Below are 22,384 nucleotides of genomic sequence, written 5' to 3'. Positions count from 1 at the left end.
AAAGGAATGAAACCGGACGGCCCACCCGGCATCGACCTAGGCACCGGAAATGACAACGGCAAACCCAGCCCTGTCGACTCTGCAAAGTCCTCCTTACTAACATCTGGGGGCTTGTGCCAAAGTTGGGAGAGCTGTCCCACAGACTAGTCAAGCAACAGCCTGACATAGTCATACTCACGGAATCATACCTGACAGACAATGTCCCAGACATTACCATCACCATACCCAGGTATGTCCTCTCCCACCGGCAGGACAGACCCAGCAGAGGTGGTGGCACAGTGGTATACAGTAGGGAGGAAGTTGCCCTGGAAGTCCACAACATTGACTCCGGACCCCATGACGTCTCATGGCATCAGGTCAAACATGGACAAGGAAACCTCCTGCTTATTACCATCTACCGCCCTCCCTCAGCTGATGAGTCAGTACTCCTCCATGGTGAACAGCACTTGGAGGAAGCACTGAGGATGGCTAGGGCACAGAATGTTCTCTGGGTGGGGGACTTCAATGTCCATCACCAAGAGTGACTCAGTAGCACCCCTACTGACCGAGCTGGCCGGGTTCTAAAGGACGTAGCTGCTAGACTGGGTATGCGGCAGGTGGTGACGGAACCAACAAGAGGGGAAAACATACATGGCCTCGACCTCACCAATCTGCCTGCCGCAGATACATCTGTCCATGACAGTATTGGTAGGAGTGACCACCGCACAGTCTTTGTGGAGACGACGTCCCGTCTTCACATTGAGGATACCCTCCATCGTGTTGTGTGGCATTACCACCATGCTATATGGGATAGATTTCGAACAGATCTAGCAATGCAAAACTGGGCATCCATGAGGCGCTGTGGGCCATCAGCAGCAGCAGAATTGTAGTCAACCACAATCTGTGACTTCATGGCCCGGCATATCCCCCACTCTACCACTACCATCAAGCCAGGAGACCAACCCTGGTTCAATGAAGAGTGCAGGAGAGCATGCCAGGAGCAGCACCAGGCATACCTCAAAATGAGCTGTCAACCTGATGAAGCTACAACACAGGACTATCTGCGTGCCAAACTGCGTAAGCAGCATGCGATAGACAGAGCTAAGCGATCCCATAACCAATGGATCAGATCTAAGCTCTGCAGTCCTGCCACATCCAGCCATGAATGGTGGTGGACAATTAAACAACTAACTGGAGGAGGTGGCTCCACAAATATCCCCATCCTCAATGATGGGGGAGCCCAGCACATCAGTGTGAAAGATAAGACCGAAGCATTTGCAACAATCTTCAGCCAGAAGTGCCGAGTTGATGATCCATCTCAGCCTCCTCCTGAAGTCCCCAGCATCACAGCTGCCAGACTTCAGCCAATTCGATTCACTCCACATGATATCAAGAAACGACTAAAGGCACTGGATACTGCAAACGCTATGGGCCCTGACAATATTCCGGCAATAGTACTGAAGACCTGTGCTCCAGAACTTGCTGCGCCCCTAGCCAAGCTGTTCCAGTACAGTTACAACACTGGCATCTACCCAGCAATGTGGAAAATTGCCCAGGCATGTCCTGTACACAAAAAGCGGACAAGTCCGACCCAGCCAATCACCGCCCCTTCAGTCTACTCTCAATCATCAGTAAAGTGATGGAAGGTGTCATCAACAGTGCCATCAAGCAGCACTTGCTTAGCAATAACCTGCTCAGTGACGCTCAGTTTGGGTTCTGCCAGGGCCACTCAGCTCCTGACTTCATTACAGCCTTGGTTCAAACATGGACAAAAGAGCTGAACTCCAGAGGTGAGGTGAGAGTGACTGCCCTTGACATCAAGGCAGCATTTGACCGAGCATGGCATCAAGGAGCCCTAGCAAAACTGAGGTCAATGGGAATCGGGAAAAACCTTCCGCTGGTTGGAGTCATACCTAGCGCAAAGGAAGATGGTTGTGGTTGTTGGAGGTCAATCATCTGAGCTCCAGGACATCACTGCAGGAGTTCCTCAGGGTAGTGTCCTCGGCCCAACCATCTTCAGCTGCTTCATCAATGACCTTCCTTCAATCATAAGGTCAGAAGTGCAGATGTTCGCTGATGATTGCACAATGTTCAGCATCATTCGTGACTCCTCAGATACTGAAGCAGTCCATATAGAAATGCAGCAAGACTTGGACAATATCCAGGCTTGGGCTGATAAGTGGCAAGTAACATTCGCGCCACACAAGTGCCAGGCAATGACCATCTCCAACAAGAGAGAATTTAATTATCTCCCCTTGACATTCAATGGCATTACGATTGCTGACTACCCCACTATCAACATCCTAGGGGCTACCATTGACCAGAAACTGAATTGGAGTAGCCATATAAATACTGTGGCTACAAGAGCAGGTCAGAGGCTAGGAATCCTGCAGCGAGTAACTCACCTCCTGACTCTCCAAAGCCTGTCCACCATCTGCAAGGCACAAGTCAGGAGTGTGATGGAATACTCTCCACTTGCCTGGATGGGTGCAGTTCCAACAACACCCAAGAAGCTCGACACCATCCAGGACAAAGCAGTCTGCTTGATTGGCACCCCACCCACAAACATTCACTCCCTCCACCACCGACGCAGTGGCAGCAGTGTGTACCATCTACAAGATGCACTGCAGCAACGCACCAAGGCTCCTTCGACAGCACCTTCCAAACCCACGACCTCTATCAACTAGTGTGACATTGTTTTTATATCACTACGGAAAGATAGGTTTACCGATTGAGCCAAGTGAATCTGATCAGAATGTTTGCTCTGTACAGTCACCTTATTGAGGAATAAGCTTAACAATTTGAACCAAACCTTGTCTCATCCAGTTTAACTTGATCCATCTTTGGAGAAGGCATGGAGATTTGGTGCGGGTGGCAATTGTTAGATTTTTAGACCCCGGGTCCTGTAATTTTAAGTAGATATAGGGTAGTGGGAACCAATTCCCCTAAAATTAAGATGCCCACACTGCTTAGGGGAGAGACTGAACCCAAAAGGTTATCCATGACAGCTTCAAGTCTGTAATATCAAGCTTCGGTTGTAAACATGCGGGAAAGGAAAGACTGAGGGAGATTGGGAGTTTCATAGATATATGGGAAAGAAGGAATCAGAGTAGAAGAAGGGAGCGACGAGTCTTTCAACAGAGTGAAGATACAGGAAGAGGGAAGGAAAAACTTCTCGGGTGGCATGTTTTGGGAGTTTTGAAGGAACAAAGAGAATTCAAACGCGGGAACTCCTGCCGTTGCAATAGCAGCAAAATGGAGAATGATAAGACTGTTTGGTTCAGAGAGAAAGAAGCTGGAGATGAGAGAACGAATGTCTTTCAGATGATGAACAGGGCAGATCAATCACTTATCATTTTTGTTATTTGTTGTACATCAATAATTGATCAGTAAATGTCATGGAATTAGTCAAAGGGAACTTCACTGGAGTAAGGTGTAACATCTCTGTTTGGGTGTTTGGATGGCTGGTTAATGGTCTTTAATGGGTGGCTGGGCATCTAGGTAATGGGCATCTAGTTAATGGTAAGCTGGTTAATGGGTGTCTGGGTTTCTGAACAGTGATAACAGGTTCTCTGTATCCTTCAGGTGCACTCCATGGAGAAGAAGCTGGATTTCCTGGTGAACATCTACATGCAACGGATGGGCATCCCACAGTCGGAAACTGAGGCTTACTTCATTTCCAAAGAGCCAGATCCTGCTCCTCCGTACCACAGCCCAGTGGACAACCGGGAGCTCTGTGAGAAGAACACAAATGCCAACAAAATGATGCGGTCTTGCAGCCTAACCGCGCACAAGCCATACCCTGGACTCGGAGGGGCAACATTGGCACCCAATGGCTGTCCACCATCAACCTCATCTCACCAACACTCAGCCAATGGGCTTAGCCGGCAAAGCCATGACACTCTGACCTTCATGACTTCTCCGGTAGGTGAAGGCACGACCTTTATCAGAATCCCGCCCCCGCCCTCTGTGTCACATGAGAAGATATCAGGTCACGGCGGCTGTGGTAGGGGAGGGACGGAATATAGCCGGCATGAGGACCACTGCTGCAAGCGCCAAGAGACCATGCTGAAAGAAAGGGACAGTGACACCTCCATCTCCATTCCCTCCGTTGATCATGTGGAACTCGAGCGCTCGTACAGCGGTTTCAGCATCTCACAATCAAAAGAGAACCTGGACAGTGTCAACAACGCTCCCTATGGTGAAGTTATGCCCTGGTCAAAGGTCAGACTGTACATCGCAGAAGGGGAGTCTGACACTGACTCAGAAGCATGCACTCCATCCGGCCCCCCACCAAGGTCAGCTACGAACGAGGGGGCGCATTACGACTTTACATGGTCTTCATCCAAGTAGACAGAGGCCGCTGTTCATTTGACGCGTAAAATGACACTGAGAAAGGGGTCAAGTTTCCAGTCACTGTCTTTGATGAGAACACACTTAATCTTTACCACAAACTCAACAACAGAGGCGAGGAAACATATTGGGGATCAGAGTCGGAGATTGGATATGGGTCACCTTCTGGCCTACCAGCTGTGAAATGCTGGTCCAATTAGGTTCTCCATAGACTCCTCAGGGGCCAAGGCGGTGCCACTGCCACTTGCCTGAATCCTGTCCCATCAGCCATTTACACTGCATCACATCAGACATCTGGAGTCTGTCACTCAAGAAGAATTGGCTTGTGTCCCAACAAGCACCTGGGCTCGGTCCCATTTGTCGGCCATGTAGTCAGGCTTGTGACCAATGAATGTATGTTTAACACCTTCTCAATGTCACAAATAGGTGACAAAAGGGGAAAAAATAAACTCCTGGGAATGAAGTGAACTTTTGAGAAGATGGGGCATTCGTAAAACACATAATAATTCAAGCATTAAAGTGGGCTGTAGAGGAAGGAGCACGAGGTGGAGTTAGTCAGGTGATGGTGTCAGATTGTTCTTGAATGAGAAGTGGAATTGGGGAAGAAGAGACAGTGAGGCAGGCCATAGCACTTAATATAGTGTCGTTGTAGGGAAATATTGTGAAAGGTCATATTCAAAACAGGGTAAACATGGGGTGGGTGGTGGGGGGATTTAAATATTGGCATACAGTCAGTCCCCTTGGTGAATGCTTTCTCTGTCATTGGCACTGAATATTTTTCCTTCAGATACTGACCCTTTCCCATAATGTGTTTTCCAGTTGATCTTGAAGAGATGGTCAGGATCTTACAATAAACCAATACATTGACAACAAATCTGGAACAAGAAAAGGTCTATTCACCCATCAAGTCCACAATGTCCAGAATCTGGACATACTTTCTATTTCGTGGCTTCCCCTCCCCACCCACAAATCCAGTGGGTCCCACCTATAAGGAGCACTCAGCTCTTTCCCCTACCTCCCCCCAACAAAATCAAACTGTCCTGTTTATATGTCTTAACCCACAATCCCCCTTCTAAACAGAGTTGGTCCCCATATTAAAGATATAATTTGACTCTGAATCAATTCTTCCCCCAGTCCTTCTCCCAGTGCCTTGCTACCTCATTTGAGTCGGATGTGGTTCTACGGTGATGGGTTTGATTCCTACACAGGCTGTGCACCTTTCTCAAAATTCACCTCAGAATTAAAATTACACACATTTAAGTTGTACCTATCATTAAACTACTTTGAAAACTCCAGTGCAGTAAAGAGTGAATGCTACACTGTTGGAGCTGCTGTCTTTCGGATGAGATGTTAAACCGAGGCCCTGTCTGCCCTCTCAGGTGGATGTAAACACAGAAACAGAGAAACATAGAAAATAGGAACAGGAGTAGGCCATTCGGCCCTTCGAGCCTGCTCCGCCATTCATTATGATCATGACTGATCATCCAACTCAGTAACCTGTTCCCGCTTTCACCCCCTTTAATCCCTTTAGACCCAAGAGCTATATCTAACTCCTTCTTGAAAACATACAATGTTTTGGCCTCAACTGCTTTCTGTGGTAGCGAATTCCACAGGCTCACCACTCTCTGGGTGAAGACATTTCTCCTCATCTCAGTCCTGAAAGGTTTACCCCATATCCTTAGACTATGACCCCTGGTTCTGGACTCCCCCACCATCGGGAACATCCTTCCAGCATCTACCCTGTCAAGTCCTGTTAGAATTTTATAGGTTTCTATGAGATCCCCCTTCACTCTTCTGAACTCCAGCGAATATAATCCTAACCGACTCAATCTCTCCTCATATGTCAGTCCTGCTATTCCAGGAATCAGTCTGGTAAACCTTCGCTGCACTCCCTCTATAGCAAGAACATCCTTCCCCAGATAAGGAGACCAGAACTGCACACAATATTCCAGGTGTGGCCTCACCAAGGCCCTGTATAATTGCAGCAAGACATCCCTGCTTCTGTACTCAAATCCTCTCGCTATGAAGGCCAACATACCATTTGCCTTTTTTACCGCCTGTTGCACCTGCATGCTTATCTTCAGTGACTGGTGTACGAGAACATCCAGGTCTCGCTGCATATTCCCCTCTCTCAGTTTATAGCCGTTCAGATCTGCCTCCCTGTTTTTGCTGCCAAAGTGGATAACCTCACATTTATCCACATGATACTGCATCTGCCATGCATTAGCCCACTCACTCAACTTGTCCAAATCACCCTGAAGCCTCTCTGCATCCTCCTCACAACTCACCCTCCTACCCAGTTTTGCAATGGCACTTCTTTGAAGAAAATCAAGGGAGTTCACTTTGGTGTCCTGGTGAATAATTATCTCTCAATTAATGTTACTAAAAAGCAGATTATCCGGTCATTACACCTTCCTGTGCGCAAATTGGCTGCTGCGTTTCCTACATTCCAACAGTGACTACACTTCGAAAGTGCTTCATTGACTGTAAAATGCTTTGGGAAAGCCTGAGGATGTGAAAAGTGCTATATAATGCAAGTTTTTTTCCCCCTTTGATCTTGGAATCTAAGCAGGGCTTGGCTTTCAGTGGGATTCCTCATGGGGTTGCCAGGCACAGGAGGCCTTCCTTGGCACGAGAGGCTAGGGTGCCAATTCTGGTTAGCCCTATTCTTGGATGTTTCATCACATGACCACCTGCCATAAACCACTCTGCCCTGCCTCACTCTCCTGTCATTGGCTCCTCCTACTTTCCCATAGCCAATTGGAAAGCGAAACGTCTCTTTGTTATCCAATGGATTATTCTTGACTATCAGTCAGTCTTTTCTCCGCAATCTCCAATGTTTTTACAACTAATAAATGAAAATGTTCAAAGAAGATAACCTTTTTTTCATGTCCCTATGATTTTTCTCCTGGGTTTTTGCTCACAGCAATATACAGGAGATTGATTGGAGGTAGATCTTCCATGATCTTATTGAACGGCGGAACATGCTTGAGGGACTGTATGGCCAACGCCAGCTCCTGTTTCTTATGTTCTTAGGTCATCAGACAAAATTTAACACAAAGTCACATCACAAGATATTAGAACAGGTAAAAGCTTGGTCAAAGAGGTAGGTTTTAAACAGCATCGTAAGAGAGGAGAGGGTTCGGGAGGGAATTCCAGAGCTTGGGTCCTGCACAGCTGAAGGCTTGACTGCCAATGGTGGAGAGCGATTAAAATCAGGAATGACTGTGAGGATGAGAATTTAAAATTGAGACATTGCTGGACCAGGAGCAAATGCAGTTCAGTGAGCACGGGGTGATAGGTGAACTGGACTTGGTGCGAGTCAGGATACGGGCAGAAGAGTTTGGATGAGCTCAAGACAAATTTAGGATTGACATTGGTGAGTTATTCAACGGATGTGGCCCCAGAAGGAAATAATTAAACAAAGACGCATGAATGGAATTTTTTATCAATGGTCAGAAATTTTCGAATGTGACAACATAAACCTAATGAAGAGCTCAGGGGTTATATGAATCGCAAAATATCAGCAAATTGAAAGGTCATAACCCCTTTCAAATACCTTTAGAATCAGTAGAAACCACATTATAGGAAGATCATGTGACACTACCGATTGATTTTGTTGCAGAAACATATTTAATATTTGTTATGAAACTCGTAATGTAACTTGTAATTTACACACTACACTGTTCAACACTGAGTTACCTCTCTCATTGCGCCCTCTCCTACACCGTAGAAGATTCTAGAACCCAAGCATGATATCATGAATCACTACTTCCTAATTTACCTCATCGTCTCTGCTACATTTCTGAGCTTAGATTTCTCAATTTAAAAAAGAATGCAGTATCAAATTCCAACTACAATTTGTGAGCTGTGCTGTTCCTTTTAGTTCAGTGGTTGTCAAACATTTTTAGTTGAAGAAACGTTTTTCAAATGGTTTAGTAATCACGGACACCCCCCCATCTAAAGTATAATACTATGTAATAGTTATAATATGAACGTGCTACATGTGAAGAATCTTTAACAATGCTTTTAAGAAAACAGATATTTACTTTCATACCATTCTCAGTGTTCCTGTGTGCGAGCTCCTCTCCTCCACCAGCTCACTCTGTGCTGCACACAGGGTGGCCGGACTCTGCTCCCGTCTCCCCAATCATACTGTCACAATACTTCACTTACCCCCTGGAAATTATGTACTGGCCCCCAGGGGTCCAAGTTTGAGAACCACTGCTCTAGTTTGATATATTCACAAAAACTTTTGTGTCCCCCTGTTCAGCTTCATGTTTTCCCCTCTTGGCACCAAGCAGCAGATAGGACAGGAAAGGCAGGGGACAGCAGAGGGAGGCTGAGGGGCAGACAAGACAGTCTGAGGGACTAGGGAGGGGCAAACAGTCTAGTAACTAGGGAGAGGCAGAGAGACTGTCTGGGGAGGGGCAGGCAGACTGTCTGGGGAGCGGCAGACAGACTGTCTGGGGAGAGGCAGGTGGGCTGTCTGGGGAGGGGCAGACAGACGGTCTGGGGAGGGGCAGGCAGCCAACTTCCAGTGCTTCACTGATCTTCCGGAACAGATGATAATTGTGCCTATGATTCTATAATATTCCACAAGCCAAGTCTTTAAATCCATTAGACATCCTGCAATACTGTGCAATGCTAATCTCATAAATTTACCCTAAACCTATGAACACAAAGAACTGTCTTTGCCATAACTTAAAAGCCATAATGACTGGGGGCCCAGGAAAATGTACTCATGTATTAATGTACATGGCATTATGCTCGGGACTTGGAATTAACAGAACTCACACACAAATGCACTCTTACTCTCACACGTACTGACTAACACACATACACACATTCACATACACATTCACACACTCACTCTCACGCATGTACACACACTCACTCAGACTAACACACACAGTCAAACGCTCACACACATACTCACACTCACTCAAACATATACACTCTCATTCACCCTCACCCTCTCACAGTTACACACACACACTCTCACACACACACACTCACTCGCACACCCTCACTCGCACACTCTCATACACTCTCACACACACATTCAGTCACACACACACACACTAAATTTCTTCGCAATCGAATATTTTCACTTTGATGAAACAGTCAAATCCTTGGCTAACTCTAATGCAGCATCAGTTTATTGGGTGTCATGTGAGAATAAAATGAAGCATTTATGATTTCGATATGGATCCAATACTGTCTGGACTAACCGTCAGTACCCTACCTGCTGATGGTTTGATGACTGCATGCTGTTTATAAAGGGGATGTGTGGATTTTAACTGTCTTCACCTACTATTTACGATAGACAAATGCACAGAGTGAATGTCCATGACTAGACTCCAATATATTGGCTGCTTATTACTGCCTGTTAGCAAGTTCTTGGAACATTTCAACATGTTTTTACTGATATCACAGGGCAATATTCATGCTGCAGAGTTCACTCAATAACACACAGAAACGGAATCAAAAATTCTTAAACCAATATCAGCATCTATTGAGACCACATACCAGAGTGGGAGTTCAAAGCTGGACTTTAACCAACAATAAATTGGAGCTGAAAATTCTGACTTCTAAAAGCAGAATTCAGCATTCCCGGTTGTCTGTGACTTAATGTATAAACCACCGTAACCCATCAATTTGATTCCAGCCTGTAACTCACTCCTAGGTATGTTATTCTAGATATATAATTTATATAATTATCAATAAAACTATTTGACCCAGAGCTGAGCTTCCGACTTCATATTTGCGGCATCACTAAGACCGCCTATTTCTACCTCCATAACATCACCCGACTTGGCCACTGTCTCAGCTCATGCTTTGCTGAAACCCTCATTCATGCCTTCGTTACTCGAGACTTGACTAATCCATTGCGCTCCTGGCTGGTCTCCCACATTCCACCCTCCGTAAACTTGAGGTTATCCAAAACTCTGCTGCCCATGTCTTAACTCGCACCAAGTCCTGTTCCTCTATTATCCCTGTGCTCGCTGACCTCCACTGGCTCCTGGTCCAGCAACATCTTTATTTTAAAATTCTCATCCTTGTTTTCAAATCCCTCCATGGCCTCGCCCTCTCCCTATCTCTGTAATCTCCTCCAGCCCCACAACCCTCTGAGATATCTGCACTCCTCTAATTCTGGCCTCTTGAGCATCCTCGATTTTAATCACTCCACCATTGGTGGCCGTGCCTTCAGTTGCCTTGGTTCCAAGCTCTGGAATTCCCTCCCTAAACCTCTCCGCCTCTCTACCTCGCTTTCCTTCTTTAAGACACTACTTAAAACCTACCTCTTTGATCAAACTTTTGACCATCTGCTCTAATATCTCCTTATGTGTCTCGTTGTCATATTTTGTTTTATAATGCTGTTGTGAAGCGCCTTGGAATGTTTTATTACGTTAAAAGTGCTATATAAATATAAGTTGTTGTTGTTTTAAACCATCCAAATGCATTGATTAGACTCCAGCCTGCTTCTCACTCTTGGGTGTCATTTATTTTATATGCAAACCACCCAAACCCATTGATTGGATTCCAGTCTGTATCTCACTCCCGGTTATCCATTATTCTATCGATAGACTATCTGAACCTCTCGATTAGATTCCAGCCTGTAACTCACTCCCTGGTGTCTGGTCATTCTTTAGCTGTGTTTGTTGGATTCTGATGAATTACATCAGTTTTTAAAGTGGCTCTGAACCCCATTCGAGCTGTTCAGGCTGAGTTTATATGAGGTCAGGCTTTGAAGGCAGGTGCTGTTGGGAGAGTATTGCATGAATTTACGGAGCTGACCGTTAGTCAGCGTAATTAAAGTTTTAACAGTGAGTATGATATTTCAGTGGGCATGCACGCACACACACACATTCCAGTGTTACTTTCAAATAATTTATTGTATTTATAAAAATTTAAGAGAAATTGTACAATAACTAGAAGAGACTGACTGAAAATGACACACTTCTTTATCCTATTTCCTAACCCAAATCTTTTTACTCCGAGGTAATCACTTAAACAAGATATTTATCTGAACTTTTACAATTTGTATAAATTTGCATTCTCTTACACAGCCAAGCCTTGATCTATACAACGACAGATTTAGCAGAAGCTCACCTTGATATGATGGACCTTACACAAAACTATATGAGAAACTTGCTAACTTCAGGAGTGTCCCGAGTGCAGGTTCTACCCCCTTTGTTACAAAGTCATGAAACGCTGGTTGTAATTCATGATGTGAGGGGAGACTGCCTGATTGAGGGAGTAATCTAATTCCCCAGGAAACATCAGCTCAAGTTTATTAGACAGATGCCTGTGCATCGATTTAATTTGTTCAGATGACGTTTGACTGTATGCGAGTTTGACCGTGAGTTTGTAAAGATTCCATGAATTATATATTATTAAATAAAGGGTATGCACTGATTACAAAGTCAAGGCAAACTCTGCCTGATTGGTGGGGCCACGAGTCCTTATTTTTCATGTTTATATTGCCCAGGGTGCAATTCTACAGGATCTGACTATTGCCTATTTTCTGTCTCACTCCATCTTTGTTTATCTCTCACTCTCATTTGCTCTTGTCTTTTGCTTGATCTCTGCAATTCTACTCCTACAAAATGCACTGCAGCAACTCATCAAGGCTCCTTCAAGAGCATCTTCCAGACCTGCAACCTCCACCACCAAGAAGGACAAGGCTGGCAGGCTGCACGTGAACACCAACACCTGCAAGTTCCCCTCCAAGCCACACACCATCCTGACTTAGAACTACGTTGCTGTTTCTTCACTGTCACTGGGTCAAAATCCTGGAACTCCCTTCCTAACAGCATAAGAACATGAATAGAAGCAGGAGTGGGCCACTTGACCGCTTTGAGCCTGCTCCACCATTCAATAAGATCATGATCGTGGCTTCAACTCCATTTCATGCCTGCCCCCCCTAACCCTTGACTCCCTTGTCACAGAATCGTTACAGTGCAGGAGGCCATTCGGCCCATCGTGCCCACACCAGCTCTCCGAAAGAGCAATTCTCAGTTCCATTCCCCCGCCTTCTCCCTGTAACCCTGCAGATTCTTCCTTTTCATATAACTGTCTAATTCCCTTTTGAATGCTTCAATTGAACCTGCCTCCACCACACGCTCAGGCAGCGCATTCCAGACCTTAACCACTCACTGCGTGAAAAAGTTTTCCCTCATGTCACTTTTGCTTCTCTTATCAATTACTTTAAATCTGTGCCCTCTCGTTCTCGATCCTTTCACGTGTGGAAACAGTTTCTCTCTATCTACTCCGTCCAGACCCCTCGTAATTTTGAATACCTTTATCAAATCAACTCTCACACTTCTCCAAGGAAAACAGTCCTAACTTCTCCAATCTATCTTCATAACTGAAATTCCTCATCCCTGGAACCATTCTTGTGAATCTTTTCTGTACTCTCTCCAATGCTCTCATGTCTTTCCTAAAGTGCAGCACCCAGAACTGGACGTAATACTCCAGCTGAGGCCGCACTAGTGTTTTATACAAGTTCAACATAACCTCCTTGCTCTTGTACTTTATGCCCCCATTAATAAAGCCCAGGATACAGTATGCTTTATTAACCACTCTCTCAACCTGTCCTGCCACCTTCAATGATTTATGCACATATTTATGCACATATGTGGTGGAGGCAGGTCCCTCTGCTCCTGCATCCCCTTTAGAATTGTGCACTTTATTTTATATTGTAGATCAAAAATCTGTTTAACTCAGCCTTGAATATATTAAATGACCCAGCCTCCACTGCTCTCTGGGGAAGAGAATTCCAAAGATTAGTGAAGAAATTTCTCTTCAACTCTGTCTTAAATAGGAGACCCCTTATTATGAAACTGTGCCCCCTATTTCCAGATTCTCCCATGAAGGGAAACATCTTCTCAGCATCTACCCTGTCAATATAGGCCTGCACGGGTCTGCAAAAAAAAAACCCGACCCGAGCCCAATCCCGCCCCAGTCCTTCCATTTCTTCCCACGCCCGACCCGACCCGACCCGACCCAACCATCAGTTAACTTAACTTCCCTCTATCTACTTTGTTGCTGATCTGCACAAGCTTAAAATAACTGTAACAAAACCACCTTTCTAGTTCAAAAATTAAATTAATATTGGAGCCACTTACCTGTGACAGAGTGTGTCCAACCCGAGCCCGAACGCTGGACCCAGAAGTGCAACCCGACCTGAACCGAACCCAACACATGTGGTTGGGTTCTGTCAGGTAAGCGTCCTTTACTTGTCAAGCCCCCTCAGAATTTTACAGGTTTCAATAAGATCATTCTTCTAAACTGTAGTGAGTATAGGCCCAATCTGCTCAACCTTTCCTCATAAGACAACCCCTTCATCCCAGGAGTCAGCCTAGTGAACCTTCTCTGAACTGCTTCCACTGCAAATATATCCCTCCTTAAATAAGGAGACCAAAACTGTATGCAGCATTCCATAGTCGCTCTCCATTTAAATAATAGTCTGCTTTTGTATCCTTCCTACCAAAGTGGCTACCTCACATTTTCCCACGTGGTACCCCATCTGCCAATTTTTTGCCAACTCACATCCCATCTATATCTCTTTGCAGACACTCTGTGTCCTCCTCACAACTTGCTTTCCTACCTATCTTTGTGTCATCAACAAATTTGGCTACAATACATTCAGTCCCTTCATTCAAGGCATTGATATAGATAGTAAATAGTTGAGGCTCCAGCACTGATCCCTGTGGCACTCAACTAGTTACAGTTTGCCATCCTGAAAATGCCCCATTTATCCCGAATACATGTTTCCTGTTAGTTAGCCAATCCTCTGTCCATGCTAATATATCACCCCCACGGCGCAGTGGTTAGCACCGCAGCCTCACAGCTCCAGCGACCCGGGTTCAATTCTGGGTATTGCCTGTGTGGAGTTTGCAAGTTCTCCCTGTGTCTGCGTGGGTTTCCTCCGGGTGCTCCGGTTTCCTCCCACATGCCAAAGACTTGCAGGTTGGTAGGTAAATTGGCCACTAGCAATTGCCCCTAGTATAGGTAGGTGGTAGGGAAAATATAGGGACAGGTGGGGATGTGGTAGGAATATGGGATTAGTGTAGGATTAGTATCAATGGGTGGCTGATGGTCGACACAGACCCGGTGGGCCGAAGGGCCTGTTTCAGTGCTGTATCTCCAAACTAAAAACTAAACTAAACTAAAAAAAAAACGAGTTCTTATCTTCTGCAGTGATCTTTTATGTGGCTCCACAGTACTAAAGCCAGGATGTTTTCAGGGCTTGCAGCATCTGCCATGTCCACCGTAGGGTTTGTGATTATTTCAAACCTGTTCAAAATCTTGAAACTTGACTTTGTGTGAGACTGCAACAGAATGTTTGACATCCCTCTGAGGGTCTGAATTCTGTGGGAATTACATGGAGCAACCTGGATTTTTCAGAGAGCTACAGTGTAATGGTAATGAGTGAGATGTTTACGATTGTGGGGAGTCTAAAACTAGGGGTCATAAATATAAGATTGTCACTAATAAATCCAATTGGCAATTCAGGAGAAACCTCTTTAACCAGAGTGGTGAGAATGTGGAACTCACTACCACAAGGAGTTGAGGTGAATAGTGTAGGATGCATTTAAGGGGAGGATAGATAAACATATAAACATGAGGGAGAAAAGAATCAAAGGGTATGCTGATCAGGTGAAGCAGGGTTGGAGGAGGCTCATGTGAAGCATAAACACCAGCACAGACTAGATGGGGTTGAATGGCCTTTTTTTGTGCTGTATAATCAATGTAAATGAATGAAGGGATTCAATATCACCAGCAACTGCAGCTTGGCATTTTTATCACAAAACAATTAAAAATCACAAAATTCTGAAATGATTGCAGAATGATCATAAGATCATAAGAACTAGGAGCAGGAGTAGACCATCCGGCCCCTTGAGCCTGCTCCGCCATTCAATAAGATCATGGCTGATCTTTTCGTGGACTCAGATCCACTTACCCGTGCTCCCACTGTATCCCTTAGTTTTTAGTTTAGTTTAGAGATACAGCACTGAAACAGGCCCTTCGGCCCACCCAGTCTGTGCCGACCATCAACCACCCATTTATACTAATGCTACACTAATCCCATATTCCTACCACATCCCCACCTGTCCCTATATTTCCCTACCACCTACCTATACTAGGGGCAATTTATAATGGCCAATTTACCTATCAACCTGCAAGTCTTTGGCGTGTGGGAGGAAACCGGAGCACCCGGAGGAAACCCACGCAAACACAGGGAGAACTTGCAAACTCCACACAGGCAGGACCCAGAATTGAACCCGGGTCGCTGGAGCTGTGAGGCTGCGGTGCTAACCACTGCGCCACTGTGCTGCCCCAATTCCTTTCTTAATTCCTTTATTGTTCAAAAAGATATCTACCTTAGCTTTAAAAACGTTTACTGAAGAAGCGTCAACTACATCACTGGGCAAGGAATTCCATAGATTAACAACCCTCTGGGTGAAGAAGTTCCTTCTTAATTCAGTCCTAAATCTGTTCCCTCTAATCTTGAGGCTATGCCCTCTTGTCCTAGCTTCACCTGCCAGTGGAAACATCCTCTCGACTTGTATCTTATCTATTCCCTTCATGATTTTATATGTTTCTATAAGATCCCCCCCCCCCATTCTTCTGAATTCCAATGAATATAATCCCAATCTACTCAGTCTCTCCTCATAAGCCAACCCCCTCAACTCCGGAATCAACCTAGTGAACCTCCTTTGCACCCTCTCCAGTGCCAGTATATCCTTTCTCAAGTAAGGAGACCAAAACTGCACACAGTACTCCAGGTGCGGCCTCACCAATACCTTATACAGCTGCAACATAACCTCTCTGCTTTTAAACTCAATCCCTTTGGCAATGAAGGACAACATTCCATTTGCCTTCCTAATTACTTGCTGTACCTGCAGACCAACCTTCTGCGATTCATGCACAAGGACACCTAGGTCCCTCTGTATAGCAGCATGCTGCAACTTTTTACCATTCAAGTAATAATCCTTTTTACTGTTACTCCTACCGAAATGAATGACTTCACATTTATTAACATTGTATTCCATCTGCCAGAACTTTGCCCACTCACTCAATGTATCTATGTTCCTCTGCAAAGTTTCACAGTCATCTGCACACTTTGCTCTGCCACTCATCTTAGTGTCATCTGCAAACTTTGACACCCTACACGTGGTCCCCAACTCCAAATCATCTATATAAATTGTAAATAATTGCGGTCCCAACACCGATCCCTGAGGCACACCACTAGTGACTGATTGCCAACCAGAATAGCACTCATTTATCTCCACTCTCTGCTTCCTGTTAGTCAACCAATCCTCTATCCATGCTAATACTTTACCCCTAACGCCATGCATCCTTATCTTATGCAGCAGCCTCTTGTGCGGCACCTTGTCGAAGGCCTTTTGGAAATCTAGGTACACCACATCCACTGGGTCCCCATTGTCCACCTTGCTCGTAATGTCATCATAGAATTCCAAAAGATTTGTCAAGCATGACCTGCCCTTCATGAACCCATGCTGCGTCTGCCCAACGGGACAATTTCTATCGAGATGCCCTGCTATTTCGTCCTTGATACCAGGTGAGGGTGGGAATTGAGTGGTGCCCTGGCTTAAATACTGGTTTACCCCTCCTGGATTCACTCCTGGCTTTGGCTGCTGCGCTTCAAAATTACTCCACTTCAAAAGTACTTAATTGTCTACAAAGTGTTTTGGGGTGTCCTGATTTTGTGAAAGGCACTATCGAAATGCAAGTTTCTTTCAAAAGGAATACTCAACAGCTGGTCATTTACTGAATTTTCACTAGGTGGCAGTGTAAACACACAACACTGAGCAAAGAGACCTTTTAAGACAAGGCAGGAATCTCCGAACAGGAGCAGGCCATTCAGCCCCTTGAGCCTGTTCTACCATTCAATGAGATAATGGCTGATCTGGGACCTAACTCCATATACCTGCCTTTGCCCCATATCCCTTCATACCTCTGGTTAACAATCTCAGATTTAAAATTAACATATTATCTAGCATCAATTGGCATTTGTGGAAGAAAGTTCCAAACTTCTACCACCCTTTGCATGAAGAATGGTTTCCTAATTTCACTCCCGAAAGGCCTGGCTCTCAGTGGACATAGTTTGTCTCTGTCTTTCCCCTTATCTCTTCCCTTTACTATCTTGTAAACTTTGATCAAATCATCTCTTAACCTCATAAATTTCAGGAAATACAACCCTAGCTTGTGTAATCTCTCCTTGTAATGTGACCCTTGAAGTCCAGGTATCATTCTAGTAAATCTACACTGCTCTCCCTCCAAGGTCAATATATCCTTCCTAAGGTGTGTTGCCCAGAATTGTTCACAGTAACTCCAGGTGTGATCTGACCAGGGCTTTGTATAGTTGAAGACTCCTACCCCCTTGTATTCTAATCCTCTGAATATATAGGCGTTCATCCATTAGCCTTTTTGATTATTTTCTGTGCCTGTTCATGACATTTTAATGATCTGTCTACAACGACCCCTAAATCTCTTCGGGCCTCCACTGTTTCTAGCTCTCCACCATTTAGAAAGTTCCTTGTTCTATCCTTTTTAGGTTCAAAGTAGATGATCTCACGCCTACATTGAAATCCATTTGCTTACAGTTTTGCCCATTCACTTAATCTGTTACAAACAGCAGGAACACAAAAAAATTCACAAGAAATGAAAAGCTTTCTCCCCTGGGAATCTCAGATCAAACACGCAAAGACTGCTAAACAAAAACAGCTTGAAATTTAGGTAGAAATTGAAAGGCGGATCAGGCTTGAGGGGCTGAATGGCCTCTTCCGATTCTTAAGTTTCATTCAACCACCTTTTGACTGTCCCCTTTCCTTAAAAGGTGCGGATTTTAGCTCCTATGCTACCAGACCTCTTAGATACTGAGATATGACAATGCAGTGGTTATGTTATTGAGCTAATTATCCAGCTCAAATCCCACCATGGCAATTTAAATTCAGTTTTAAAAAGCTGGGAGAAGCGACCATGAAACTGTCGGATTGTCAAAAAAACCCGAAAGGTTCATTAACGTCCTTTTAGGGAAGGAAACCTGCCGTCCTTATGTGGTCTGGGCCTATATGTGAGTCCAGTCCCACACCAACATGGTTGATTCTTAAACTGCCGTCTGAAGTAGCCTAACAAGTCATTCAATTCAGTTGTTTCGGGTTTTCTCATGGGCAACTAGGGATGGGCAATAAGGGCTGGCCTTGCCAGCGATGCTCACAATAACAATTTATTCAAATGACCTTGACTTGCAGATTTAGTCCTCTCTGAATGAGCATGGAAATAGCAACTTCACTCTTCAATGTAATACACAAGAACTGCATCTTCCAACACATCGTTCAACTCTCATTTGTTCACAATGAGCTTATTAGTCAGGGAACTACTCAATTAAACCTGACACCGTCAGAGCAGGAGATGATCCATTTCATTAAGAGTTTGATTTGTACTTTCACACTTTTAAAAATGTATTAGTTCCTGGGATGTGGGCAGCTCTGGCTAGGCCAGCATTTATTCCCCATCCCTAATTTCCCTTGAGAAGGTGGTGGTGAGCTGCCTTCTTGAACCACTGCAGTCCATGTGGGGTAGGTACACCCACAGTGCTGTTAGGAAGGGAGTTCCAGCGTTTTGACCCAGCAACAGTGAAGGAATGGCGATATAGTTCCAAGTCAGGATGGTGTGTGACTTGGAGGGGAACTTGCAGGTGGTGGTGTTCCCATGCATCTGCTGCCCATGTCATTCTGGGTGGTAGAGGTCGCGGGTTTGAAAGGTGCTGTTGAAGGAGCCTTGGTGAGTTGCTGCAGTGCATCTTGCAGATGGTACACACTGCTGTCACTGTGCGTTGGTGGTGGAGGGAGTGAGTGTTTGTAGATGGGGTGCCAGTCAAGTGGGCTGCTTTGTCCTGGATGGTGTTGAGCTTCTTGAGTGTTGTTGGAGCTGCACCCATCCAGGCAAGTGGAGAGTATTCCATCACACTCCTGACTTGTGCCTTGTAGATAGTGGACAGGCTTTGGGGAGGCAGGAGGTGAGTTACTTACTGCAGAATTCCCAGCCTCTGATTTGCTCTTGTAGCCACAGTATATATATGACTACTGCAGTTCAATTTCTGGTCAATGGTGACCCCCAGGATGTTGATAGTGGGGGATTCAGCAATCGTAATGCCATTGAACATCAAGGGGAGAAGGTTAGAGTCTCTCGTGTTGGAGATGGTCATTGCCTGGCGCTTGTGTGGTGTGAATTTAACTTGCCACTATCAGTCCAAGCCTGGATATTGTCCAGGTCTTGCTGCATCTGGACTTGGGCTGCTTCAGTATCTGAGGAGTCACGAATGGTGCTGAACGTTGTGCAATCATCAACGAATATCCCGACTTCTGACCTTATGATGGAGGGAAGGTCATTGATGAAGCAGCTGAAGATGGTTGGGCCTAGGACACTACCCTGAGAAACTCCTGCAGTGATGTCCTGGGACTGAGATGATTGATCTCCAACAACCACAACCATCTTCCTTTCCGCTAGGTATGACTCCAACCAGCGGAGAGGTTTCCCCCTGATTCCCATTGACTCCAGTATTGCTAGGGCTCCTTGATGCCATACTCGGTCAAATGCTGCCTTGATGTCAAGGGCAGTCACTCTCACCTCACCTCACATTTACCCTAGTGGAAGGGATCAATAGCAAGAGTAAATGAATTGTGATGTTCTTTTGTACTTTGCTCCAGGAGTCAGGCACAATGCACAGCTCTCTCCCTGCATTACCATCCGACGCAAACTCTAATTGGCACCTTAGAAGATCTTCACTAATAACTCTGTTTGGCACCACCATAATGCCAAACCATACAGAACAGGACAGACTTACAGCAAATTTACAACACAGAAACAGGCCATTCCGTGCAATTGTTCAGTGTCGGTGTTTATACTTTATTTTATTCGTTCACAGGATGTGGGCATCACTGGATAGGAGAGCATTAATTGCCCATCCCTAATTGCCCTTGAGAAGGTGATGGTGAGCTGCACATGAGCCTCCTCCCACCCCTCTTCATCTCACTCTATCAACATATCCTTCTATTGTTTTCTTGTGTTTATCCAGCTTCCTCTTAAATGTATCGATACTATTCACCTCAACCACTCCCTGTGGTAGCGAGTTCCACATTCTCACCACTCTCTGGGTAAAAAGATTTCTGCTGAATTCCCGATTGGATTTATTAGTGATGATCTTATATTGATGTCCACTAGTTCTTGTCTCCCCCACAATGAGAAACACCTTTTCCACATCTACCCCAACAAATCTCTTCATAATTTTAATGACTTCTATCGGGCCGCTTCTTCCCAAATGTCCACCGTGTCCCCCCGATTCAACTTTCCCTTCCTGTTATTTTTGTACGTTCATATGCTAAGTTTTTCTTGTATTTCTGAGTGCTTTTTAATCTATTATGTGCATGTTGTGTGTGATCTGTTTTATTGCCAAGTGTAACATGGTAAAATGCAGCAGAGCATCACAATATATTCCTGATTTTCTGTGCTAAAGGAATTCAGGAATTCTGATCCCATTCCCTGGATTCCCCCCAACAGACATTATTTCATCAACAACCTTAAGGGCAGGATTTTAATCTGCCTTTAGAGACGGACATGGAGGTGTAGGGGGGCTAACAAAATGGCAAGGGGTACTATTCCTGATGTTGCCCAGGCTCCCTCCCATTTTGTCCCCCCACTTTCTAGCCTACAGCCAAGACCCACATTGCCCGAATAAAACCCAACCCCTTTCCATGTAGTGCCCTCTGTAGGAGTGTTCCTGCTGCTCACTTTGATTTGATTCCCATTCGCACAATAATGAAAGCCGGTACTATCACTGGTTTCGTATTGAGCACAAAGCTTTTCTGGACCAATATTTTCTCCAAAAATGGAAAGGCCCAACAGACACTGAAAGATAAAATTCAACAGACAGACTCTTCTTGCTCATTAAAAATACACCATGTGCAGTTACCTCTTGAGCTGCTTATTGCTGTGACATCTGTGCCCTGAGGGAATTTCAGTTAATAGCCGAGAAGCATAAACTAAATGGCTGTAACTGATCTCATTAGCTGCACCAGAGGAGGCAGGCCATCATCTAAACAGAGCTCTGCGGGATCACAGACGTAGATGGTGGCCTGAGTATCAGCGGAACTCGAGTCTGGTCTGAGACAGGGACCGAACCAGGGAGGATCACCTCCAGACAGGTGTCTGAGTCAAAGAACACAGACAGACTCAGCCTGCAAACACAGAACACAGCTAATGAGAGCAAAACTAAACACAAAGCCCAACTTCACTGATACTCAAACTCTAAAGGACTGAAAGGAAAGGATTTGCATATTTTACAGCAAGACCTCCAAACAACAACAAATTTGTATTTATGTGGCACCTTTATTGTAGAAAAACATCCCAAGGTGCTTCACAGGAGTTATCAGACAAAATATGACACTGAGCTGCATAAGGAGATATTAGGACAGGTGTCAATAGCTTGGTGAAAGAGATAGATTTCAGGGAACACCTTAAAGGAGGAGAGAGAGGTAGTGAGGCAGAGAGGTTTAGGGACGGAATTTTGGAGTTTAAGACCTTGGCAGCTGAAAGCATGACCATTAATGGCAGGGTGATTAAATTCAGGGATGCTCAAGAGGCTAGAATTAGAGGAACACAGAGATTGCTGAGGGTTGTGGGGCTGGAGGAGATTACAGATGAGGAGAGGGGAGGCCATGGAGGAATTTGAAAACAAGGATGAAAATTTTAAAATTAATGTCCTGGAGATAATGTAGGTCAGCAAGCACAGGGAATGGTGTGTGAATGGAACTTGCTAGGAGTTAGGATATGGCAACACTGGTTTGGATGAGCTCAAGTTTACAGAGAGCAGAAGCTGGAAGGGCAATAGGAAAATGTTGGAATAGAACATAAGAAATAGGAGCAGGAGTAGACCATTTGGCCCTTCGAGCTTCAATACCATCATGGCTGATCTTCGACTTATCTCCACTTTCCTGCCCGCTCCCCATATCACTTG

At 45.1% G+C, this 22,384-nt stretch overlaps 1 protein-coding gene across 1 annotated transcript in view; it reads left to right on the top strand.

The window, feature by feature from the left end:
• The window catches only part of LOC137378389 (potassium voltage-gated channel subfamily KQT member 2), a 165,875-nt gene extending 160,666 nt beyond the window's left edge, over positions 1 to 5,209 (top strand). Inside the window, exon 15 of the mRNA XM_068048673.1 lies at positions 3,565 to 5,209. Coding sequence (XP_067904774.1) covers positions 3,565 to 4,332 — 768 coding nt within the window. The 3' untranslated portion in view covers positions 4,333 to 5,209. The remainder of the gene's footprint in view (positions 1 to 3,564) is intronic.
• Positions 5,210 to 22,384: the final 17,175 nt, after the last annotated feature.

The sequence above is a fragment of the Heterodontus francisci genome, chromosome 16 (genome assembly GCF_036365525.1).
Source record: "Heterodontus francisci isolate sHetFra1 chromosome 16, sHetFra1.hap1, whole genome shotgun sequence".
Lineage (NCBI taxonomy): Eukaryota > Metazoa > Chordata > Chondrichthyes > Heterodontiformes > Heterodontidae > Heterodontus > Heterodontus francisci.
The sequence above is the reverse complement of the archived record's forward strand: the minus strand, read 5'-3'. Positions and strand labels throughout refer to the sequence as shown.